Source organism: Protopterus annectens, chromosome 2.part0, assembly GCF_019279795.1.
Source record: "Protopterus annectens isolate FY-2018-M chromosome 2.part0, PAN1.0, whole genome shotgun sequence".
Classification (NCBI taxonomy): Eukaryota; Metazoa; Chordata; order Ceratodontiformes; family Protopteridae; genus Protopterus; species Protopterus annectens.
Window position 1 is genome coordinate 1,428,251,015 of NC_056728.1, and position 24,852 is coordinate 1,428,275,866.

General features: G+C 41.0%; 1 protein-coding gene across 2 annotated transcripts in view; it reads right to left on the reverse strand.

The window, feature by feature from the left end:
• Nucleotides 1-24,852, reverse strand: part of USP53 (ubiquitin specific peptidase 53) — a 1,362,943-nt gene that overhangs the window by 711,663 nt on the left and 626,428 nt on the right. For both annotated transcript variants that reach the window (XM_044061652.1, XM_044061653.1), the window contains exons 5-7: nt 20,907-21,020; nt 20,713-20,795; nt 1,226-1,331 (exon numbers count right to left, since the gene is read on the reverse strand). In XM_044061652.1, the coding sequence (XP_043917587.1) occupies nt 1,226-1,331; nt 20,713-20,795; nt 20,907-21,020 (303 nt within the window). The remainder of the gene's footprint in view (nt 1-1,225; nt 1,332-20,712; nt 20,796-20,906; nt 21,021-24,852) is intronic.

Below are 24,852 nucleotides of genomic sequence, written 5' to 3' on the forward strand. Positions count from 1 at the left end.
AAAGTACTTGCCAAGGATTCACAACTCAGATGTCCCATCCTTTAAGGAGACGACAGGCATAACCGGCCTTAGGGCAGAGGCCAACTAGGCGCCGCCTAGGGCACTGCTCTAGCAGGGGCACTTTTCCTGTATTTATTTGAATATGTAGACCAGGATGAGGATACTGGGTAGTGTGTGTGTGGGGGTGGGGGGGGCATGGAGTCCTTTTGCCTAGGGCACCAGCTGACCTAAGGCCACTCCTGATGACAGGTGTGGACAGCAGCACTTCTCAGTCAAGAGTGAGGAAGCAATATGCATGAACCAAGGGCCCCTGTCTCGACAGACATAACTCCAGAGAGGCATGACCACTGCCTGGTCAGCTGTTCTTTTGTCTTCTGAAAGTGTTTTTTATGAAGGCCTGGGGCTGCATAAACTGACCCCTTGCCAGTCCCAAAAGTAGGACCACCACATTCACAACATAGCAAAGTTGGACAGGAACTTCCAACTCATGCATCTACAGCTAGGGTTGAACCAGTAACACTAAATGCAGTACTTCATTTTATACTCTTCTCCTGAGCAATACAAACAAAGAAAGGAGTCGTCTCAGCTCATGATATGGAAGCCCTATGAATACTTCAAAGACTAAACTAAAGGCTCTGAATGCAGAAACTTTTTCACAGCAAGTGTCAAGGGTCAAAATCTGAAGTATGCAAACTACCACAAACAAATTAACAAGTTCAAGTTGTGTGATGTCATCTCACCATTCAGAGGACGATATGCATACCATCAAATAACATAGCTTCAGAGAAAAATGAGAATATGAGAGATGATGCAGCTGTATACCCACTGGAAGGGAACCAGATTCAGTTCAGAAATGTTTTTAACCAAATGCTTCACTCATCAATTTAGCCAAATTCCTCAAGAGTCTGGAAAGGTAAATAACTGGTTCAGGTAATCTTAGCATTAGAAATACAAAACCACCAATGAATTCTGTTTTGTGCGATCCAGCATACTATGTCTGTTTACCGCACTCTTCTCACAACTTGTCTGCAGCACTGCACACCTTGCATATTCCCACAGTGTCTTCACAGTTTCATACATCTCCTTACAGTGCTACCCACTGTACACACATTTCTTAATGTATTTTTGTCCTTTTTTCATTTAACAGTACAACACTTTATTTTCCTTATACTTCTTATAAACAGTGCAGTATAAAATGTATATTCCTGTAAAACAATGTACTTACTGGGCACTTCCTGAAGTCATCAGCTGTACTTGCTGCCTGCAGAAGTTCAGCAAATTTATCTGGCCTAAGTCGTTCTTGTCTCTCTGTCATTCTTTCAACCTGGTCACTGCAATCAAACAGAACTCTTTTAAAGATGGACAAAAAAGATGTAATTACACAACATTATCAGATAATTTTCAAAATGGATATCAGCAGGGGGTTGAACACCTGAGTTCACCCCTTTTGTGTCTTTGTTTCGCTGTTGTTTAAAACACAAGCTCTCGTGTGGAGTGCATGGGTTCCTTTTCAGCTCTGCTAGGTAACTACACTGTGGTTAAGGATCTCAAAATAACAAGGGATTATGCTGACTGACAATACTGAAAAGTAATAAGCCTGAAGGTTACTTGCTAAAGATGATGCAGCCATAACATTAAAGCGATAGCAGCATAGACAAAAAGATGATGGAAGAATGCAATAATACATACAATGCAGATGGGACCTTTTAAAAATCATTTGACACAATAAGTAGTCTTGCATGTGTTAAATTTCACTTTGAGAGGCCATTATGCAGACTTACATGCAAGCCCAATAAATAAAGTGAGATTCAGGATAAAATGTCTTGCAGTACTGCCCCAAAGATATGGAGGTCCAAATTATAGTGTTGGTAAGTGTATGACAAGATTAGATTCATAGGCAAATACTAGGCAAGTAATCTGCAGACTATTACATGCCTAGCCAATAACCAGACAATGACCAAAGGCCCCATGTGTCTGTGAGGTCAACATCTTAACCATTATGCCAACCTCCAAGATGACAAAATAACCATATACCAGATGTCCCCCAAGACCCATTCTGGTTAAATATGAATTTCACTGAGTGTAATGTATGAGAGTGTGTGCAGCTGATGGTTGGAGGGGGTGTGAGGGCCTTTGCCTCCAACCAATGTAGCAGCTGAGCATATGTTTTCAGTTTCAGTGGAATTGATTTTTTTTGTAAGTAATTATTTAGCAACTAAAGGACACATTCTGTGAAATGCAGTTCTGATTCTTTTTTTTTTTCTTCCAATGATTTACCATTTGATGTAATAGTTCATAGGTTCATAGATTAGTACTAGGCTAACTGCCCTTGCAAGCCATTTTAAGCCTAGCCAATTATCCCTTGTGAGACTCAAACCCTGCGCCTTGTGTTTGTAAGGCAAACACCTTAACCATTAGGCCACCCACACACCCACTACATTTATATACACAAATGTATGTGTACAAATAAAACCGATATATATATATATATATATACACACACACACACACACACACACACACACACACATATATACACACACACACACACACACACACACACATATATATATATATATATATATATATAGCAACAGACACTCGCATATGTATATAATGCATGTGTGTGTGTGTGTATATCTATCTATCTATATATATATATATATATATATATATATATATATATGTGTGTGTGTGTGTGTATATATATATATATATATATATATATATATATATATATATATATATATATATATATATATATATATATATATATATATATGGGTTTACTTCAGATTGTCAAAACCCCCATATAATTGAAGACTACATCACCAAGACGATGTTTTCGAAAACCATTTTGGCGAACCACCATAGCTAAGAAAATCTTCTCAGGGTAAGTAACCACTCATCCAAAACATAAAACAACCTACACTGCACCATTCCTAACCCACTCAGGTGGGCAGATATGACGCCCCACACCCCCCAACTAAATATACCAACTCCGAGATCACACTACAGTTGGGAAAAGGGCAGAGTTCACCTTGTCTGACAATATGTTACTTACCCTGAGAAGATCTTTGTTGTTGCGGTGATTCGCTGAAATGGGTTCTTGAAACTGTCATCTCAACGATGTGGTTTTCGATTATGTGGAGTTTCAATGATCTGAAAGGGACCCTATATATATAGATATATATATATATATATATATATATATATATACATACATACACACACACACAAACACACACACATACACGAGAATAGGTGTCTATTCACGTACCATCAACAGATCACAAAATATCCAAAAATACAATTTCTAAAAGATGCAAAGCCATAACACTTCATTGTTCCATGATGAAAAAAAAATTAATTACTTCTTGTTTTAAAGTGCTTTCATTGCTTTGCAGTTCGTTAACTGTAAGAATATTTAACTAGTTTTCTGAGCAAGCTTTCAAATCTTATTTTTTTGAGTGAATTTTGTGGTCTGCAATGCTGAAGCTGATTCCTTACAAATTTCATCTGGTGAAAATCCTCTTGACAGTTTATTTTGCTGTACTGAATTCCAATGGACTAAACTCTCCTAGATACACAAATTTGGAAATGTACTTTGGAATGTCTCTTTGGATGCCTGTGTTTGCTTAGCTGGCCAAAGTCATGATTGAAGAGAGTCCTCAGACAAGTTCACTTACCCAGTTAACAACAGTTAATTAAATAAATCTCTCTTCAGGCACTTCTTTATGTACCATCTGGTTTCTGACAGCATCACAAATACAGTCTCTGTACTCCTGATAAGTTTCTGAGCAATGCTGATGGACTTATGTGGTTGCAGGTCTGATGCTTGCTTTCACTGCCCAGCTGAACTCTATACATCCTAATCCTATCACTCAACTGTCATGGCAAGCCATTTGACCCCAAATCCCTCTAAGTGTGGAGGTTAGCAAACATGATGGCTCCACCCATCTTTTTTTTTGGGGGGGGATCAAGGTCTAGCCAGGATCCAGGGATCATCAAACCACTAGGTCCTTACCAACAAATAATACCTCCAAGTCCTAACCCTGAGGCATATCCTACTTCAGGTAAAGTTCTCAGAATCTTTAAAAGAATCATGGGGGGCAATAGCACAAATGTCTATAAACGAGGTAGTTTTTAAGCAAGTATGGGAAGCAGCCACAACTGTAGTGGAATGGAGGGTTTGACAGCAGCATTTTCTAAAAGGCAGTTTACTGATTCCTGGCAAGCTATGATGCAGCAGGCAATCCAGTTTGACATGGTTTGTTTAGTAATTTCCAACCTATTAATCCCTGGAACAAAGCATATGAATCCCTGTGCTGTCTTCCACTCATTCTTTTTAATGTAATGTGCCTTCTCTTCTTCTCTCAGAGCTACAGATAAAACTTCATGGTGTGAGGATTTCCCTTTCTCCCCTGGATGCTGTCCCCAATCCAAAGAAAACAAGGAATTGAATGGATAAGTTTAAGAACAACTACGATACACTTTTGTGAAGCAGCAAGAGTTAGTCCTATGGGTCACCTGATCACTGTGAAAGGCATAAATATAGTTCCCTGAAAGATAAAGCACTGAAGAGTTACAAGCCCTTCAAGTATAGCTGATGGCCTCCTGGAAAAGTGCCTAATAAAAGGAACTTCAAAGCCAGTGAACAAGCTTATTTGTAAAGGGCCAGCCTGTCAGTCATACAATTTATGGACAAGGATAACTCATACCCAAGATGTACATATGGATGAGACAGGCTAAAATCACCTACAAACTGACTGAATCAAGTAGCACAAGGCAAAAATCCAGCCAATAAGGAAAACCCCTTATGATAAGCAGAATGTATCTGTATAGTGGAAGGCATTCCAGCAACCTCATCAGGTCATAAACTTCAAGTCATGGTCAGCTAATATGTACTTTGTATTTTATGCCAGGTGAAAGCCTCGCAATTCTAATAGGTTCATAGGTTGGTACTGGGCTATCTGCCCGAAGGCATATATTAGCCCAGCCACGTTGTGCGGTATTCACCGCCCCTTTAGTAGTTCCCTAGACCCTTGTACTAGCAGCTAGTACCCTTGGCCCCTATCTAGTAGTGCTGTTGGTGTGATCCCCGGTGTGAACTTTCTGTTACCCAGCCACTCATAAAGGTTCCTCTTGAAGAGATAGTGAGGGACTCTGTCTTATGTAGATCGGGACCCTGTTACATAGTAAGGGAGGTCTCTGCGAAGGGACCCTATCCCTCCAGCATGTTCTATCCATTGTTGTGTTGAGGTTTATATCCCTAGAGTGTGTAGCTCGAGTAGATTTGGTTTTGCTAAGATGGAGCATGTTCAACAATTCTGGGTTGGACATGGCTCTGTACGTTACACAGAGATTGCCTCTGAGAAAGCGGTATGCAACAGAGAACAGTCTTAGCTTTTTCAATCATGCTGCATAGGGCAACTGTTTGAGGCCAGTAATCCTCTTGGTTAGGTACCTTTGTGGTCTCTCCAGCTGCTGGAGATGTCTAGCCAGGTACATTCCAATTGGTGCATTGTACCCAATAATGGGTCTGATGAGGGAAGAGTAGAGGGGCACCATTACATCCTTAGATCTTGATGCGAACCCTTTCGTGATCAGATGGGTCACACAGAAGGCTTTTCTAACCACTTTGGCAACATGGTTATCAAAGGAAAGCTGACTATCTACTTGGGTCCCTAGATCCCTTATTTCTTCTTCAGATTTCAGGGTATTACCTCCTATGTTGTAGTTTGCGGGTAACTCTGTTGTTTCCACAGGGGATTACTACGTATTTTTTTGCATTTAGCTTGTGACCATGGCTTTGACACCAAGCGTCAGTCTCATTTCGGCCCTTCTGGAGGATCTCCATGTCGGCCGGAGACTCTATTATAGCACCCAGTTTGCAGTCGTCCGCAAACTTAGTCAGCCACAGCCCTTCCGTGCTTGCCTGTACTTCTGAGTAGTATATGTTGATCCCTTCATTTAAACCAGGTGGTACATCTGCCCCCAAACACAACTGCCAGAGGGATTCCTTTTGCTCCGATCTGTCTGAGAGCCAGTTTGCAATCCATCTTGTGACATAAGGGTTTATGCCCAGGCTGGTGAGCTTATCAATAATACCTGAATGGGGAATGGTGTCAAATGCTTTAGCAAGGTCAAGGTAAGCCGTGTGTACCTCCTTTCCCTTATCTATAGCCGGAGTAATTGTCTCAAAGAAATCCACCAGGTACAGGAGGCATGATCTGCCCTTGACGAAGCCCAACTGTGTGGGGTCCAGTGACTGGAGGTTCCCAATCTCTCCATTTATGAGTTCCATAATGATTCGCTCCATAGCCTTACAGATCAGACTGGTCAGGCTTATTGGTCAGTAGTTCCCAGGATCAGTTGTGGCCCCACCCTTGTGTAGCGGGACCACCATTACCGTGCGCCATTCTATGGGCACATATCCTGTGGAGAGGCTGAGACTGAACAGGGTATTAAGATGTGGGGTTAATTCCTTTTGGAGCTCGCGTATGACACAGCCTGGGACACCATCTGGTCCCATGGAGGCAGTGTTTTTAGCTTTAGATAGAGCCTTGTTAACAAACATATCAGTAATAATTGGACTTGCACAATCCCCTAGAATGGTAATAGGCCCAGAAACATCTATGTAATGTCAGTTTCTCTACATTTGTTACTCTACTTTTAGCAATTTGTTATTTCAGCAGTAATTTAACCAACTGTCAAATATATCACCTTTGTTGTATATACTCTTGAAATTTTACTGATTTTATATGAATACATCCCTACATTCATGTTATTGTGGAGCTTTTCTCCCCGGGCCTCATAATGGCCCAGTGGACTACCCTGGTATACAAATGCAAAATAAATAAAAATAAACAATGTCACTTAATTGAGACTCAGGCGCATCTGGCTAATGACCAAAGTGAGGTGGACGTCCTCAGTGTGTATTTATTATACAAGCAAACTGCACTATTTTATTTTACATTTATTTTCAGGGATAGAGTTCTGGTACAACTGCAGGCACTTGGTTGTCATAAAGAATAAATCAATGTATAGAGAACTCAATAAATTCAGCATAAATGGTAATAAAGTGAACGTTATAGTACATTACACAAAAGTGTGGATAGCAGAGTAAGTTATACATTTGCATACACAAAGCTACTTTTTACATCCATGGCTAACTACCCAGTGGTGTGAACCTTGGCTCTAGATGACTCTGACTGTTGAAGTGACACTCCAACCCCATTACTACGTATATTACTTGTAAGAAACTTCTCTTACATGGAATAAGTGAAGGTTAAAGTGATGTTGAAATAAGTAGGCAAACAAGGATACTGTGTAACAGGAAAAGTTCAGTTATGTTATATAGTCTGTATAGTGGTATTTTTGTAAATGTTGTTTCTGTAAACAGTTTGATTTGGGGTTTGGAAGCTAGAGTAGTTGGTTATCTAAGTGATATTTTGTGACAAGGACTGCCATAGGCCAGGGGCTAGGATAAAAAAGCTATCAAAGGAGTTCCATTCAGTTGTGGGGGGGTTGGAGTGGTTAGCCTGCCCTTGACTGGATCCTGAGGTTGCAGGGTGGAGCTGCTGGGATGAGTTTCAAGGCAAGTGGGGGGTGGGGAAAGGTGAAAAGTATGGAACCTAGTAGGAAGCTTGATCTGCTTTGTACCATGAGACATTTAATTTTTTCTTGGGGTGGCACAGTGATGTCACTATCACAGTGAGTCGGTAATGAAGTGGCATATTTTACTGGAGATGAACTGAAGTTTTCTTGAGTTTTTGTTTGACAAATAGAGGTTACCCATTTTTACAGCTAGGCAAGAAGAACAAGAAGAATGCCTTTTCCTGTGGCTGCTCAGGCAGATGAAAAGAGGAAGTGGGTGAGTTGCTGGGCCCAATGTACAATATAGTTAACTTTGGTCCAGAGTTTTTCAACGTGTTCCTTAAAGTTAAGGAACTGGTCATGCCAAATGCTTAGGTGTCTAAAGGATGATGCGATTTTATGCAACTTTTTTTTTTTCTGAAGATCAGTTTAGTCATTCTTTGAGAACTAGGGGGTATTTCTGAAGTTGACTTTGGATGCCATGGTGTCTGGCTCTGTATAGGATCATATTATTAGTGCATAGAAAGAGTTATAGTTGAGGTAGGAGCCTGAGATAAGGCCCTTCTCAACTACTGTATGACAGATATATGCTTTGTTCTTTATTCTTGGATTTGTGTTTGCTTATTTATTTCCATATGTTAATTTGGATGTTTACTTCCAGCTGAGCAGAACCCATCTGCACTGGAGGTCTGGACAGAAAAAAAAGACTCCAGCTGAACAACAGGAATGCAAAACATTACAATTAGCAGGCATTTTGTTTCAGGAACAAAACAGCAACATAATAAGAACATTTACTTTAAATATACAATGACCTGACAACTGCATTATTAGCAGAAAAGAATGCTGAAAAAAACAGCAGAGCTGACACAAACTAAGAAAGGTATATACATTTCAAAAAGATGTAAGCTCTGATGGCTTCATTGGTTACACAAACAAGCAGGACTTAGCAGTGTACATACACAATATGGTTAAAAAAAGACAGCAGGCACTGGAAACATAAAAGAATGGGCTGAGCAAGTTGATGGAAATACTTGAGAAAAAAATATCTCCGAGGACAGAGTGAATGATTTGTCACAGCGAAGCACAGGATCAGCTGGTATTGTAAATGCTGGAAGGTGTGCATTTCTGAAAAGGTGTGTGTGTGTGTGTGTGTGGGGGGGTCCATGAGCAGTCTGATTACCAGAGGAAAGGTGTTGCACAGCAAATACATGCTGTGACACAGTTAATGAAATTAAATAACTAGCAGATTGGAACTTGGGTATGAAGTATGCCAACTGACCTACATAGTCATGCTGGAACATGCCACTTGATTAATGAAGAGAAGGTAGGGCATTTGTTAGCGGACTGGATAAATTAACAGGCAGTCTTTAAATGTGCCATGTTTAACCTCTGCTTAAAATAAAGCCATATCGAGAAAAGTGCAGTTTTGTACCTACCATAAATGTAGATGTCCGATAGGTATGCATCTGCAGTCATAACATATGGGTTGTCCTGCCTCAGGCAGCCCTTCGGTCGGCCGGATTCCAAAGTCTGGGTCTGGCCTCGGCTGATGTCGCACTTCACCCGACGTCACAGCTCCTGGGGTATAAAGGCATCAGCCGACACCATTTTCCTCAGTGTTTCTTGCCCCAGATGCCAGGTGCCCTCTAGGAAGGCTAAATTTGTATAAAAGTAGAAAATTCCAAACAATAGCAAACAAAAAGTATATATACATACAAACAAATACACCATAATAGATTCCCCCAGCTAGCTAAGAGAGGGGTAAGTACCCTAGGAATACCACAGAGGGGAAGGAGGGTGGGTAATCCTGACTGCAGATGCATACCTATCGGACATCTACATTTATGGTAGGTACAAAACTGTACTATGTCCTTCAAGGATGCATCTGCAGTCATAACATATGGGTAGAATACCATAGCCAAACTGGGGGAGGAGGCACTAAGATAATGATGGTGTAGTTAAGATCCCTTGTAAAACTGCAGCTGCAAAACCTGCTCGGGATCTGGAGTATAAAGGAAGATTGTAATGCTTGGCAAATGTATGCACGGAGCTCCAAGTAGCAGCTTCTAAAATGTCTTTGGTAGCCACTCCTCGTAGGAAAGCTGTAGTGGTGGCTGTAGCTCTTGTGGAGTGAGGCCTGATATTTTCAGGAGTTGTCTTTCCATGAAATGAGTAGCAGAATCAAATGCAATTTCCTATCCATTTTGAGATTGTCTGTTTTGAAATTGCTTTTCCTTGCACTGCTGTTGCATATCCTACCAGAAGCTGGTCAGTTTTTCTGCTGGCCTTAGTTCTGTCCAGATAGTAGCGCAGTTGTCTGTGTACATCCAAGGTGTGTAGTAGTTTTTCCCCCCTGTTCTGTGGGTTAGGGAAGAATGTAGGTAAATGAATAGCTTGGTTCAAGGATACCCTGGATACCACCTTTGGCATAAAAGTAGGATTGGTTCTCAGAGACACTCTATCCTGGTGAAAGATAAGGAAAGGCTGCACTGCCATTAATGCCTGTAACTCGGATACCCTTCTTGCTGAAGTGATTGCTAGCAGGAAGGCAGTTTTCCAAGATAAGAACTGTAAGTCTGCTGTTGCTGCTGGTTCAAAAGGGGAAGTGTTAATTTTTCTAGCACAAAATTGAGATCCCATGCAGGCAGAGGTGGTTTCCTTGGAGGTTTTACATTTTTGATCCCTCTTAAAAATTGTCTGAGGAGAGGATGTGAGAAGACAGGAGGATCCATGTTGCACTCTGCTGAAATTGCTGATGCATGAATCTTAATGGAAGAATAGGACAGGCCATTGTGGAACAGTTCTGCTAAGTATTCTAGGATGTGTGCTAGGTTTGCCAGTGTGACATTTGTTCCCTTTGCTGCACTCCAAATGAGGAATCTCTTCCATTTGGCTGAATATGTTTTCCTTGTGGAGGGTCTGCGAGCCTCCAGGATAATGTCCTTAACCCTCTGAGATAAAACAGGTTGGTTTTGTTTTATGTAATTTTCCAAGCAGTTAGCTGCAGCGTTTTTAAGTTTGGATGCAGGGTCTTGTAGTTGTTCTGCGTTAGAAGTAAAGGACATAGAGGTAGAGGCCATGAGTTCGTCCGAGACATAATTTTCAGTAGCGGGTACCAATGCTGCCTTGGCCAGTCTGGAGCTATCAGAATTACCTTTGGCTGTTCCTCTCTGATCTTCAGTAGAACTTTGTACATCAATGGGAGAGGTGGAAAGGCATATACTGTCAGGGCCTTCCAGCTGAAAGAAAGGGAGTCCACCCTCCAGGCTTGTGGGTGGTATACTCTTGAGCAGAATTTCTTCAGTTGGTGGTTGAGTGGGGAGGCGAACAGGTCTATCTCTGGCATTCCCCATTTCTTTGCTATGGTTTTGAAGATGTCTGGATGCAGCATCCATTCGTGAGCATCCGTGGTAATTCTGCTTAAGCTGTCTGCTAGTGAATTCTCTTTTCCTGGAACGAATCTGGCCTGCAGTTGGATGTTGAGATTCAGGCCTAAGTTCCACAGGTCCATTGCCCATCCGGCATAGAGGGTATGAATGTGTGCCTCCCTGTTTGTTGATGTACCACATGACTGTGGTATTGTCCGTCCTTATCAGCAGGTGTCCTTGCTGGAGGAATGATTTGAATGCCTCGATTGCATGCTTCACTGTCAGCATCTCCTTTAGATTTATGTGTAGATTCAGCTGGTCTTGGGACCATAGGCCTTGGATACACTTGTCTTCCATGTGTGCCCCCCAGCCTAGGTCTGAGGCGTCCGTGGTGATGGTCTGCCTTGGATGTGGTTTGTGGAAAGGCAATCCTCTGTTGATCTGGCAGGCCTGAGCCCATCACAGGAATTCTTTTTTCAGGCATGGAATGATTGGTATCAGGGCTTCTAGACTGTGTCTGTGTTGAGACCATACATTCCTTGGGTACCATTGTAATTTTCTCATTTGCAGCCTGGCATGTGGGATCAAGATTATGCAGGATGCCATGTAACCCAGGGCCTGCAGGACTTTCCTTGCAGTAAGCTGAGTTTGTCTTGTTAATGCCATGAAGTAGACTGGTAGTTGCTTTTGTTTTTCTTCTGTGAGAAAAGCCATCTGAGTTATTGTGTCCAGTTCTGCACCCAAAAAAGTTATCCTTTGGGATGGCACTAGTCTTGACTTTTGTATGTTGACTGTGTATCCCAAGGCTTGCAGCAGTTGTATGACATAGGCCAAATGCTTTATTATTTTTGTCTTGTTGTCCGCTTGTATTAGGCAGTCGTCCAGGTATGGGTAGATTTGAATTCCCTGAATCCTGCAATGTGCAATTACTGATGCCAGGCATTTCGTGAATACTCTGGGCGCAGTAGATAAGCCAAAGGGCAATGCTGAGAACTAATAATGCTCTGATCCTGCAAGAAATCGGAGGTGTCTTCTGCAATCTAGTCGTATAGGGACGTGCAGGTATGCCTCCTTGAGATCTAGAGTCACCAGCCAGGACTCCTTGCCCAACATGGGAAGAAGTTGCTGTAGGGTCAGCATTTTGAATTTTGGAACAATGAGATATGTGTTCAGTGTGGACAAGTTGAGAATAGGCCTCCATTGATTTTCTTTTCTTGGTACAAGGAATAGTCTGGAGTAAAATCCTTGGCCTTGTTCCATAGATGGTACCTTTTCTATTGCTCTCATCCTTAGTAAGTTGATGATTTGTTTTAGAGCCTCTGATTTCTGGCTTGGTGGAAGGTTTGGCATTCCTCTCTTTTTTGGTAGAGTGTGGAAGTGAAACCTGTAGCCTTTGTCTATTGTTTGCAAAGTCCATTTGTCTCCTGTAATGCAATGCCAGTTTTTTGAAAATAAAGCTAGCTTTCCGCCCAAGGGTGCTTTCAGTTGTTCCCTGGTAGGCGGAATCAGAGCCAAGTCATTGTGTCTGTCCTGTGGAAGTGGTTGCAGTCGCAGCTGTGGCGGCACTTCTCTGGTTGGCAGGTTGCCACTGACGACCCCTGTAGGCACCCCTTGATTGACCTCTGCCTCTTGGGTGTCTATTTCTGCCTCTCTGTGCTCTGGAGGTGTCTGGAAAGGACCAATTCTTTGAAGGCCAATTTCTGCTGAACCTCGGAGGTTGGACCTGCAGAAAATCCTTGACTGTTTGGACAGATTTTGCTTTTTCTTCCACTTTCTTTAGAACCTCCTGTGCAGGGGAGCCAAATAAACTTTGTTTCTCCATAGGGGCATCTAGGAGTTTAGACTTAACATGGTCTGGCAAGGATTGTTCTTTTAGCCAGGCATGCCTTCGAATCACTGCTCCAGTCATAGCTGATCTAAATGAAGCCTCCAGTGCATCATAGCCACATTTTAAGAAATGGTTACTGACCTGCTGAGAGTTGTGTACCAAATCCTGAAGGGACTTACGGTCTAAAGGTTCAGGAGAGAAAAGCTTTTTATTCAGCTGATCTAACAAAAATTCCTGGTACTGTATCATGTGAAACATTTCAGTTTAAAGCACTGGCAGAAAGAGTAGCAGATGTATAAACCTTTTTACCCCATCTCTCTAATGCTCTTGATTCTCTTTCAGAGGGTAGGGGGTTTTTGGCAGAGGCAGCAGCAACACCTTTAGGGCCCTGAGAAATGGTTTCTGGGTCTGCAGCATGAGCCTTATACAAGTGGTAGTGAGAATCCGGGACCCTGTAGTATCTGTCAGGTTTGGCAGGGGCCGGGGGAAGAGAATCAGGGGCAGTACTGGCATCATTGTATGCATCATCAACAACTGATAGTACAGGTGGTATGGCTAAAGGCCTATGCTGTGGTAAGTGTAAAAAAGTCCTTAGCCTTTTCCTAGAATCAGAAAAATCCTGACCCTGCCATTGGAAGTGCTCCCTCATTGAGTGTAGAGTTTCCCCAAATGAAAATTCTTCTGGAGGGGAGGCAGAAGGAATAGAGTCTTCTGCATCAGAATCCTCATAAGGTGAGTATGGTCCTTCCTGATGGTCTGATAAATCTGAACCATCCGAGGAATAGTCAGAGGAGAGAGGTTCAGGGGGTTCAGTCCTAGGCCTTTTTTCAGGAGGGGGTTGTGAGGCCCTGTCTGGGTGAGGTTGGGATCCCCTGATCAGAGAAATAAGGTCCTCAGCAAGGCTGAGAATCTGAGAACTTGAGGTAGGTCTGTGAGAGTGAGCTTTTGTAGGTAAGGCCTTGGAAAGTTTAGCTGCTTTAGCCCTGGAGAAGGCCTAGATAGACATTGAAGCAGGGGGTCTAGCTGCCCCACGTGCAGGAGTAGAGATGTCCAACGGAATGGTGTCGGACAAATCTTGTGTGCCTGCTTCTTCAGTAGGAATTTCTGTAGCCGACTCAGCCGGGGCCTGTGTGGCCTCGGTTGTCGGAGGCATGCTTCGAAGGAGAACCGAGGTCTCGGTTTCAGCTGAAACCGAGACACTCATGTAGGCCTAACCGTGGTTTCAGCCGAAACCACGGCTGAGTGCCGGTCCTTTTCCTTGCGTTTAGCTAAATGTGTAGTCGGAGTCTCCGACGGCATTTTATATGCAAAAGCGGAGCCAAAAAACTCTTCAGCAAACTCCGACCAACGTCTAAGTGTCCGTCGGCTGAAGGAAGCACAGGCTAAACAAGCTGATACGTCGTGGTTTGGGCCTAAGCAAGGAAGGCAGTAAGAGTGGAAATCCTTATGAGGTATTTGTTTCCCACAAGTTAAACAATTATTTACTTTGTCTGACATCGGCTGAGGCAAGAAAGAGTCCCCAACGGGGTACTTAGCTTTTTTAGAAGTCATCGGTAGCTGAAATCTCTGGATCTGACTGACCGGCACTTGCGAACAGCTTCTGCTTCGGGCACCGCGCGGCAAGAAAGACTGAGGAAAATGGCGTCGGCTGATGCCTTTATACCCCAGGAGCTATGACGTCGGGTGAAGTGCGACATCAGCCGAGGCCAGACCCAGACTTTGGAATCCGGCCGACCGAAGGGCTGCCTGAGGCAGGACAACCCATATGTTATGACTGCAGATGCATCCTTGAAGGACATCTGAGCGATCAGCATGATAAATTTGGGATGACCTGAAAAGATTTTATAAACAAGGTGGTGAACTATTCAGCTATAAATCTCATCTAATTTAATGAGCTGGGATAAGTGATCATTGGTTAAGATCCTAGAAGCACAGGATAGGCTTGCTGGCAGATAAAGTAAAACTTTTTGCTAAACTCTGTGTGACATAACTGATAAACAACTCAGATTTTAGGCAATGACCTATGTCAATTCCAGGCAATTTTACTGACCTGGATACATCAAAAAGGATCCTCAACTTCATGAGATGTGACTTTGAATTATAGCTATTTATGGAGTAATTTCCCACTGAAGTAAAAATAAGCAGTTTCAAAGCAATTTCTTTTTTTTTCCTCTCACCATAATGGATAAGCTTCACTCAGCCATAGTATAGACATATCATTAACGGATGCATTAAACAGTAGTAGACCTAAACCAGACCTAAACTGGAAGATACCAGATGTGATAGGTGAAGGGGCTGAGAGTGCATATGGTCACTGAACTACTTGGACTTTTCTCATGAGGGTAAGTCATTAACTAGCATAACAATGTTTGGGTAGATGACAATCAGATTTTACAAAAGAAAGTGAAGTCTGGCAGACTTGTTTTACAGAAATCAAGATATACGGTATTGATAGTTCCACTTCATTTAATTTGGGGCAAAATGACAACAGTCTCCATACTACATTGATTCTGAAAGCCGTGCTGTGGTTCAGAGAGGATATAATGCATGGATAGATGACATATGATCTGGTAGTGAATATATTTTTCTAATATTTTAATGGTAATAACATGCCCGTAAAACAAAAACAACTAAGTGGAAAGAAAGACTCACCATTACTTAGTGTGACTTCTGCAGCTTTCCATATATTTTTGGAACACAAGATTCTAGTGACTGAAAAGAATATTGACAGAGAGATCTGGTGCCAACTTAAATTATTCCAGGGGAAAGTTTTCTGCAGCAGTCAATGAAGCTTCTAGTTTTGTAGAAGTTTCCCAGCTTGACTAGTAGAAACTGTTGTGACAGGAAATAGAGAACACAGATATAGCATTGCTTTCTTTCTGAGCAACTAAACACCAGATACAACCCTTAATGAAGAGTTGTGTAACTCTACTGCTTCTACTCAGAAGTGATTGGATTGATGGGGGGGGGTTGTAAAAGGCTGAGTAGCCAAGTTTCACTATTCCAAAACGTTATCAGGTTATGTTAATCCCTGGTTTACTTTGTGAAAAATAAAACTGTTGTTACCCCAACTTAACTGCTGACTTTTTGCAGCTATATAACTCTTTAAAATGAAAACAATAATGCTTCTAGTGCTTTTATGCCTCAGTCATGATTTCAGCAGTTATCAGATGTTGTACATTTAACCTGCTGCTTCCTTAATCGATGCCATACTGCTGAGTATACCTACAGAACTACTACTGAAAATACTGAATAAACTTGTCAAGATCTAATGATAAGGAAGTTTATAGTTATGTCATTGGGTAGTCTTGAATGGATCTACCTTAAGCTTTTGTGTGTCCCTCAACAATGTAAAGTTATCACATGAACTTTAGGTTGAGACTATCACAAAGTGGTCAGTGATGGAATCAGACATGATGTCAGTGTTAACACTGCGACAGGGGAGAGGATGTGAGAACTCTGTGAAATATACTGCCTTTTCTACAAACCTGAAATGCTCCTAGGGGATAGTATTATTTGGGCTAGTCCAAAAAATCTGTTTGAGGAAGGCCATATCAATCACGAACTTCAGCTCCAAATAACCGAGTACAAGCACTCTTAACTCAAGTTAATGCCTCTTCGGCAGTGCTTCTGGGTAAGTCAGGAGGGATAACAGGTACACACTAGAAACAGCTTTAAAAGCATTTACCTTTGCAACAGCAGGAACAAATGAACAATGCCTAGAAAGAAAGACTGAATGAAGGCAGTGTACATAGTACTGAATCCTGGCAGATTATGACAACTCCTCTAGCACGTCTGTGCAACACATTACATCTGAACATCCAGTAGTCCTGTGAGAGATTATCTGTATACCCAGCATGACAAGGATGACAGGTTCACGGTTTGTAATGGAGAAGTCGGCAATAAAGTATGCTCAGTTTATTAGGGACAACAGGCCATCACAAAGGTTTTCTCGGACTTCATTGAATGAGACATGCCTCAAAGGACCCGTTCTTATTTGCGATAAGGTCCTCCATGTGACCTTTTGTTACTGCTGGGGATTCTAACACAGTGAGCCCACTATGGGCACATGTGCCTATGCCCTCTCCTGAAGAGGGGTAAAGAGACATTGAGTCACCAGTCTTTTTCTTTCCCAACATTTTCTCAAAGGCCCAGGCCACTGGCCACTGAATAAACCCAGATAACCTGGGAGTACAGAGCTGGCATTACAAAATTTCATGTTTTGTTTTCCATTCTAGGCTTGTTCTAGTCCAAATCTATCATAGTTTAAGTGTGGCTGTTTGTGCTATAGGATAACGGGTGACATTCCTTAACAAAGTAATTTTCAGGTTAGCCTTGCAAGAGTTATAAATAGTCGTTTTCATAATTCACTGACTGGCTAGCATGATGTCAATAAGTAATCACTTATTAATGTTACTGTACATATTATACATTTTGAGTGCGAGTGGCTTAATAGATAAAATGATTTACCTCCATTTTCTTTAGACTTACACTGTCCAGGACCATGCTTGAATGTCTGAACACAGACCTGTGAGGTCTACTGCCTACATGGTTAACAATAATTAAAGGCATTAATAAGAACTGCGATGGAGAAGAAAGAGATAAATAACTGGAAACATGTTTTTGGGGAGTGTAATGAGTTGGCAGATTTAAAAAAATTCCCTACACAGTACTCTGTCAGAAATATTGGAGAAGTAAATGGCTGTAACTGAGGAAATGATTCTTTTGAGCTCAGACACAGGATCTGAACTGCCTAGACATAGTGAGACCTTATAAAATTTAAATCTGTTGACTTAAAAAAAAATCAATTACTAGAAAATGGAAAACAAAACCTAAACCAAGCTGTATTTGATGCACTGAATAAGAACAAGAAGGGGATCTTTAGAAAAGGGAAGAAGCAAATTACCTAGAAACAAGTAGAATTTGTGGGAACAATACATGCAGAATAATGTTCAGGAGGAGGAGTAAGGTTTAAGGGAAGGCAGGAACTGAGTGATTTATGCAAAACTGGACTGAATGACAGTTGTTACAAACTCGAAAATATATGCAATGTACACTGTATATAAATGTAAAAAGTGTTAACATGGTTTAAAATTCTTTTGTATTAATATTTGTGTGCCTATTTCGTATGTGATATTTTAATAACAGTATTTAAAAAATAACGAAATGCATAATGTCTAAATTACATGTTGGTCATGACCTGGAAAATGTTCCAGAAATGTACTTTCATTGCTAGTTGTCAGTACTAAATGGTGGCACTCTCCTACACTTGCCTACTACAAAGTGTTATGCCATACTTCTTTCTTTGCCTTTTCGGCATTTCCCGGTTAGGGGTCGCCACAGCGAAACTCCGGTCTGCTAATGATTAGCAGTCGATTTTTATCGTGCCGAGTTGCCAGCCCGACGCCCAACCTTCAGCGAAGGCATGCCCATTCAAGCATGTCTTTCGAAGGCCACTCGACCACGGGGAGGACATGCAGACTCCACACAGAAGGCATTCCTGCCATGAATCGAACAGGAGAACCTCTTGCTGTGAGGTAACAATGCTACCGCTGTACAACCGCGGCTTATATGCCATACTAAAAGCTAGGAATGTTGTATACCACACTTTTGTTTGAATACTGCTCTGGTTCAGTGGCATGTATGCACTGCACTGGCTAATACTTATGGATTGAAATAAACAACAAGAGAAAACAGCAAATCAAGACAAGCTTTTCTTTTTTTTTTATTTAAATTTGCTGCAGTTCAAGTAAGAAATCTACTACACTATGAATGAGTTAACTAGTGGGTATGCCTCAGAACTGGAAATATGAATGTCTGCATCTGACTCCAAAATATTAATCTACACATCAAACAGAAATATTTAGAAAGAAGCATTTTGTTTGGGTTAAACAGAGACCACTATATATCTGGGCCCAGCTGAAGCAAGAACATACATCTGAACACAAAGCTCAGTAAATGCAATGCTACCCTTAACTCTCTTCAGTCACTAATCAAATGAAAATTCATGAGCAAGACGTGCACTTAATCATGATGTGACTACCTTATAGCTAAGATGGCCCTAACCATTCTGATACATGGCCATGTGCAAGAACTAAAACTACAACTACATTTAAAAAGAATAGAGTCAAAGGTACTAAAACTGCACTATAAAACAATATAGAGTTGTGATTATGTCACACATTTAGCAGTTTAATTCAAAACATAAAGGTTATGAGCTGGTAAAGAGCATCATCCTCTAGGACTAGGATTCTTTCAGTTATTATTCACCATGTGCCTTCTGGGTCACTCTAAGCAAGTCACTTACGGTAGTGTCTCAAGGACAAAACTCCCGAAGTAAAAACGCCATCTAAAACCATCTAAAAACACCCTGAAGATTATGCTGCTAAACGCTATGAGTATTAATACAAAACTGCACTCACTGAAAGCAATCCTCACCTTGGAAGACACAGACATTTGTGCAGTCATGGAGGCCTAGTTTTAGGCTGTGGAGAGCACCCCAACCACACTGGGTTACACCTCCTTCTACACGTTCAGACCAGAAACGGAAGGCATGAAAACTAAAGAAGGCAGTGTATCAATATTCATTAAAAATAAATACACCTCCAGATTGGTTAAACAGCATGATTCCCTAGGGATACTTCAGGTGCAATTAACTGGAACCACAAAGGTTCCTCACTACGAAAATTCAAGGTCTTCAGCATCTGTCCTATGTGGATCATCTGAAATCACTGTCACTTTATTCTGTTTCATACAGACTGCTCAGAGGTGATCTCTGCCTTGTATACAAGCCAATCTCTGACCCTGCTTTACTTGAAATGCTGCATCTCTACAAGTCAAATGGTACATGGGTTACTTGCTCTAAAGACCTTAACCTGGTATGTGACATTAACAGGACCTGCTGGAGGGACAGATCTGTCTCCCAGAAGTTCCACACCTTTGGAACAGACTCCCACTTCATGTCAAACAAGAGCACCTCATTGGCCCTCTTCAAACGCAATCTGAACGACTGGATGGGTAACCCTAAATTCACCCAAGGGGTTCCACCTGTGTCCCTCTTGGACAGAGGCAGCAGGTGCTGATTGTGGAAGTAAGGGGTAGAACTTGGCTAGGTTTGTAAGAGCCCTAGGGCCATTAACCTAGTAACTTCCTATGATCAGAAAGTAGTCCATAGGTTCATAGACGAATTCCAGGCTAACTGCCCTGAAGGGCCATTTTAAGCCTAGCCAACAACCTGAGGCCAGAAGTAAACCCTGTACCTTGTGCCTATGAGGTGAAAATCTTCACCATTCTACCAAACCAATAAAAAGAGACTGAGAGGGCTTACCCAGTTTACAAACAATAATAGGTGTGTGGTGCGAGTCAGCATGCATGTGTTTCCATACATTCATTCATCCACAACCCCTTTTCCCATTTTTGCACATGGGGTGAGGGTGTCACTTTGCCAGTGACAATCAACAGCCAAGGTTTACACTGCCAGGTGGCTAGCCCGGCTGTGGCTTAACCACAGCAAAAGTAATTCAATTTGCCTGAAACCTTCAACAAAATAGATTAATGAACACATGGGGCCTGATTTAACTTGTCTACTATAACATTTCAAAGGGTGTAGCTCATACCGAACATTATCACATAATCTTTGATAGCAACAACAAAGAGATGTTACTCTCAAACTGCAGATCTTCACACTAACTTTAAAATATGCATATTTCAGAAGGCAGAATCTACATAGTATGTTGAGCAAATGAAAAACTGTATAACAAATTGAAAATATAAACAGTTAAGAGCTAAAATATGGTGGACAATTTCTATGAATGGTAAAGGGTCACAAAACTGAAAATATTAGCTGTTATTGAAATATAATACAAAAATTCTATGAATAGTAGATGATCTTAAAACTGAAATATAAACAGTTCTTACCAAAGAGCTGTAGTTGAGACATAGTGAACAAATTCTATGAATGGTAATGGATCGGATGTTGCCCCACAGTTGCTGCACACACACTGAGAAATGGAAAAACATGAAAGTCCAATCCTTAACGAAGAACATATAAAAAACTGAAAACACAGCATAAAACTGTAAATAAATTAAAAAATATTGTGGAAACAACTAACTTGTTCATAAAGGGTCATCGCAAACTTCTGGTGTGTGATGCATGACTTTGAAGTGCAAGTCTCTCTTTCATTGGATGGCACAATATGGAAATGGATTCTTTCAAGAATATTTTCCTATAACAATAACAAAAAAAATCTGACTCGTCACAAACATTTCAGCATCTTTAACACTTTTAACACTAAATTTAGCCCAATGATTTTTTTTTTCAAAGAACATAAGCATTCTCAGTCTTTATCCACCTCTAGTTCTAAGTGCAGTTTTCTAGTAACAGAACAAGCCAAGATTCTCCAAGTTACAAATGGAAGTAAAAAAAAAAAAAAAGTCACAATTTGGATCACAGAAAGGCATCTATTGCAACTAATAAATACAAGTTATAACTCACTTCCAATATAATTATTCAGTTGAGGTAAGAAATGATAAAGAACCAAATCAACTCTTTCATTTATTAAATGAACATTAAGCCGCAGCTGAACAACAAAAGCTTCCATTCAGGAAGGATATTTTCCTGCGTTGCTTTACAGAATCTTAAAGGCATACCTCCACTACAGGTTTGTACTATAAGTTTAAACCTCAGCTGATCTTCTGCATGATATGAAACCAGGGCTAGTGATGTGCACTTACAGTTTCGTAGATAAATACCAGGCAAGCTGCCCTTGAGGGTTATTTTAAGCCTAGCTAATTTCCCATTTTCTGCTTGAATTAACCTAGCCCATTTGGTTACAGATTAGCCCTAACTATCTAATGGTCAATAATTATACTTTACCCTTAATCAGAATAACAGGAATCATAACATAGATAACCTGAGGGGACCCATGCATGGGAAAAGCATTTAAGAGCTGCCTCTGTCCATTAGTAGTCCAGGGGGCAGTCATGGAGTAGATTTTCTGTATTCCATCCACATAGCAAAACTGTGCTTGAATATTTAAAGGGATGAACTTTGCTTTATGTGGATGGGAAGTCTGTTCCACAGCAGTCGAAGTATCCTGTGTGAGATATACCTGCCCCAACACTATTCTGTTTTTTGTTGCAGAAGAGGTTTAGATCCTTAGAGTATTTCTGATGCCATTGACTTGCTAATGTACAGTACATCCAACAGTATAGGGTCAAGGATGCACTGTATGTCAGACACAGGTAACCTCTTACCAGTCTACAGGATACAGAGTATAGTGGGCAGGGCTTTGAGTCAGTCCATGTAGGACATGTTGTTTAAGCCTTGTATCCTTTTGATAAGGTATCTCTCTGTCAGTATTCCATTTGTTGCATGGGTTTGGACAAATACATGCTTAACGGACATTATGTTTAATGATCTGCCTAGCTGCATAATATAGAAGGACTTATTTTAAAGCAATGTACACATGTTGGTCAAAAGTTAGGTCATTGTCCACATAAGTTCCAAAATCCCAAACAACTAGGTCAACTCTTGTTAAAATGTGGTAGTTCCCTGGGATAGATGACTTCCCAAAGGATACAATATATGCTCCATGATTTTGGTACCAGTTATTTATTTTGGACAAATCTTCATGCAGGATAGCACATTCATTTGGGGATTCAGTGACTACTTCTAACTTGCAGTCATCTGCAAACTTAGTCAGACAGAGGCTTCAGAAAATAAGATGCCAAACAGGAGAAGTCCCAACACAGAACCATAGGAGACACCATTGGAAACTGACATCTTTATGGAGGTAACTTCCCCTATTTTGATTTTCTGCATCCTATCTGTGGATTATTTTCTACTATGCCTGAGTGTAGAATTGTGTCAAAAGCTTTGGCCAGGTTGAGGTACGTGGTGTCTAACCATTTTGTTATCAACCACTGCTTTGCTGACCTTTTCAAAAAAATCCATCAAGTAAGCAATACTGGCCCTAAGTGCATACTGGATTCTACACTTAAAATATAAACTGAAAATATGCTCCCAGAAAAATCAGTTCCTCTATAATGACATATCTACCATCCCTCATTCCAAACCAATACAAACCTTAGCCCATTAGTAGTCAAACATCAAAACACCAAATATCCAACACACACACACACACACACAAACAGACACGTACACACACAAACAGACACGTACACACAGACACGTACACACACACACACACACGTACACACACACACAGACACGTACACACACACACAGACACGTACACACACAAACAGACACGTACACACACACACAAATGACACGTACACACACACAGACACGTACACACAGACAGACACGTACACACACAGACAGACACGTACACACACACAGAGAGACACGTACACACACAGACACGTACACAGACACGTACACAGACACGTACACAGACACGTACACACAGACACACACAGCACTATAGCAATCACCCTAACTCCATGGGTACCAAAAGCATCTTCAAAAACCTTAGGAAAAATGCATGAGATACAAAATGTACCTGCATTACTTCCATGCTAAGCTTTTACAAATCAACTCAGACAGGATCTACACTTTACATCCCAGAACAACATACAAGTGATAAAACACCTGCTATATATTAACAGAGCTGAATGCTTCACACCTGATCTACCAGGACAATCGCACCACCAGCAGGTAGCCCACTGAAATATATTTAATGAAATTAAATGTCACAGTACATCTCTTTTTCAGGAAGGCTGCATCATTCAATCCATAAATGCAATAAATCTGAAGTTGCACCAACTTTGAGAAAAGGGAAAAGTGTATTTCTCTTTTCTCTTGAGTTGGTGTGACATTGAACATAGTATGCAAACATATCTGGAATGTGGGGGGGGGGGTTGTTACAGCACATTGTTAAAATGTTTTAAAGTTGAATCTTTCTGTAATTTAAAAGCTGCAAGTCAGATCTCAAGGAGGGCATCAGAAATGTACGCTCAGCAGGTCAGGCACCAGAAAGCGTAGCTTCAGCACTTCAAAGCAGACGCAATTAAAGAGATACCTAGTGTGATTATGGCTTCAAACCCTTATAAATTGATAGACATCATAATTTCCTAACTTTGTATACACCTTCCCTTCATCTCATTAGGAAATACCAGAAAAAAGATAGTGACTTGCACAAAAAATATGCCATTTTATCAATCTTTCAAAGTGCTAGAACCCATAACTACACTCTCCTCATCACCACCAATATCCTTTGCTAATGGCCAAAGATGTACTTGCTTTTTGCCAGCCGTCTGCACAAACTGTTTTTCAACTTGTGTCCTGCCCTTACTCATGTACTGACTGTAATGTCTTTCCCTACTCCCTAGTCTATAACAAGTTGGGGGTCAATGATTTTACTCAGCCCCACCCAATACCTAAAATAACTGCCAATGCTATGGATATTAACTCCAACCTTGTTGTATTAGAAACTGTCCAAGCCTTGACACATTTAGAATAACTCCAAAACTATCTGAATCATTCTTAGGTTAATGCCTTGGAAGGCCTTAGACCAATTCTACTTCCCATAGCCATCTTTTATTTATAAAACATTCATTAAATCACTTCATCCCATCTACATAGTACCCTCTTATGCCTATAATATTTTCTCCCTTAATTATTTTACGTGCTAACTTGAAGCTATAAAGAAATATGAGCTCTGTAAATCTGCTCATTCAATTGCTCTGTGAATTTTTATAACTTTTAATGGCTCTAAGGTTTCTGCATCTGTGACATGGGTCATGCTTGAAAAGGGATATTAGACCACCCCCCAACTGTCAGCTTAACAAAAGAGAAATAAATAAAAATCCATTTGAGGTGTAGTAGTACCACTCAGTTTTTTTTTTCCATTACCCACAAAGGTAAAATGTGCCACACCCAAGCTTCTACATATATTTAACTAACCAAATTAAATAAATAAACAGAGCAGTCCTCCTCACTGATATCAAGCAAACATGGGCATGACATGCACAGTATGTCCATAATGTTTACAGCTTCAAAATATGAGGACAAGACAGTGCTACAAATTA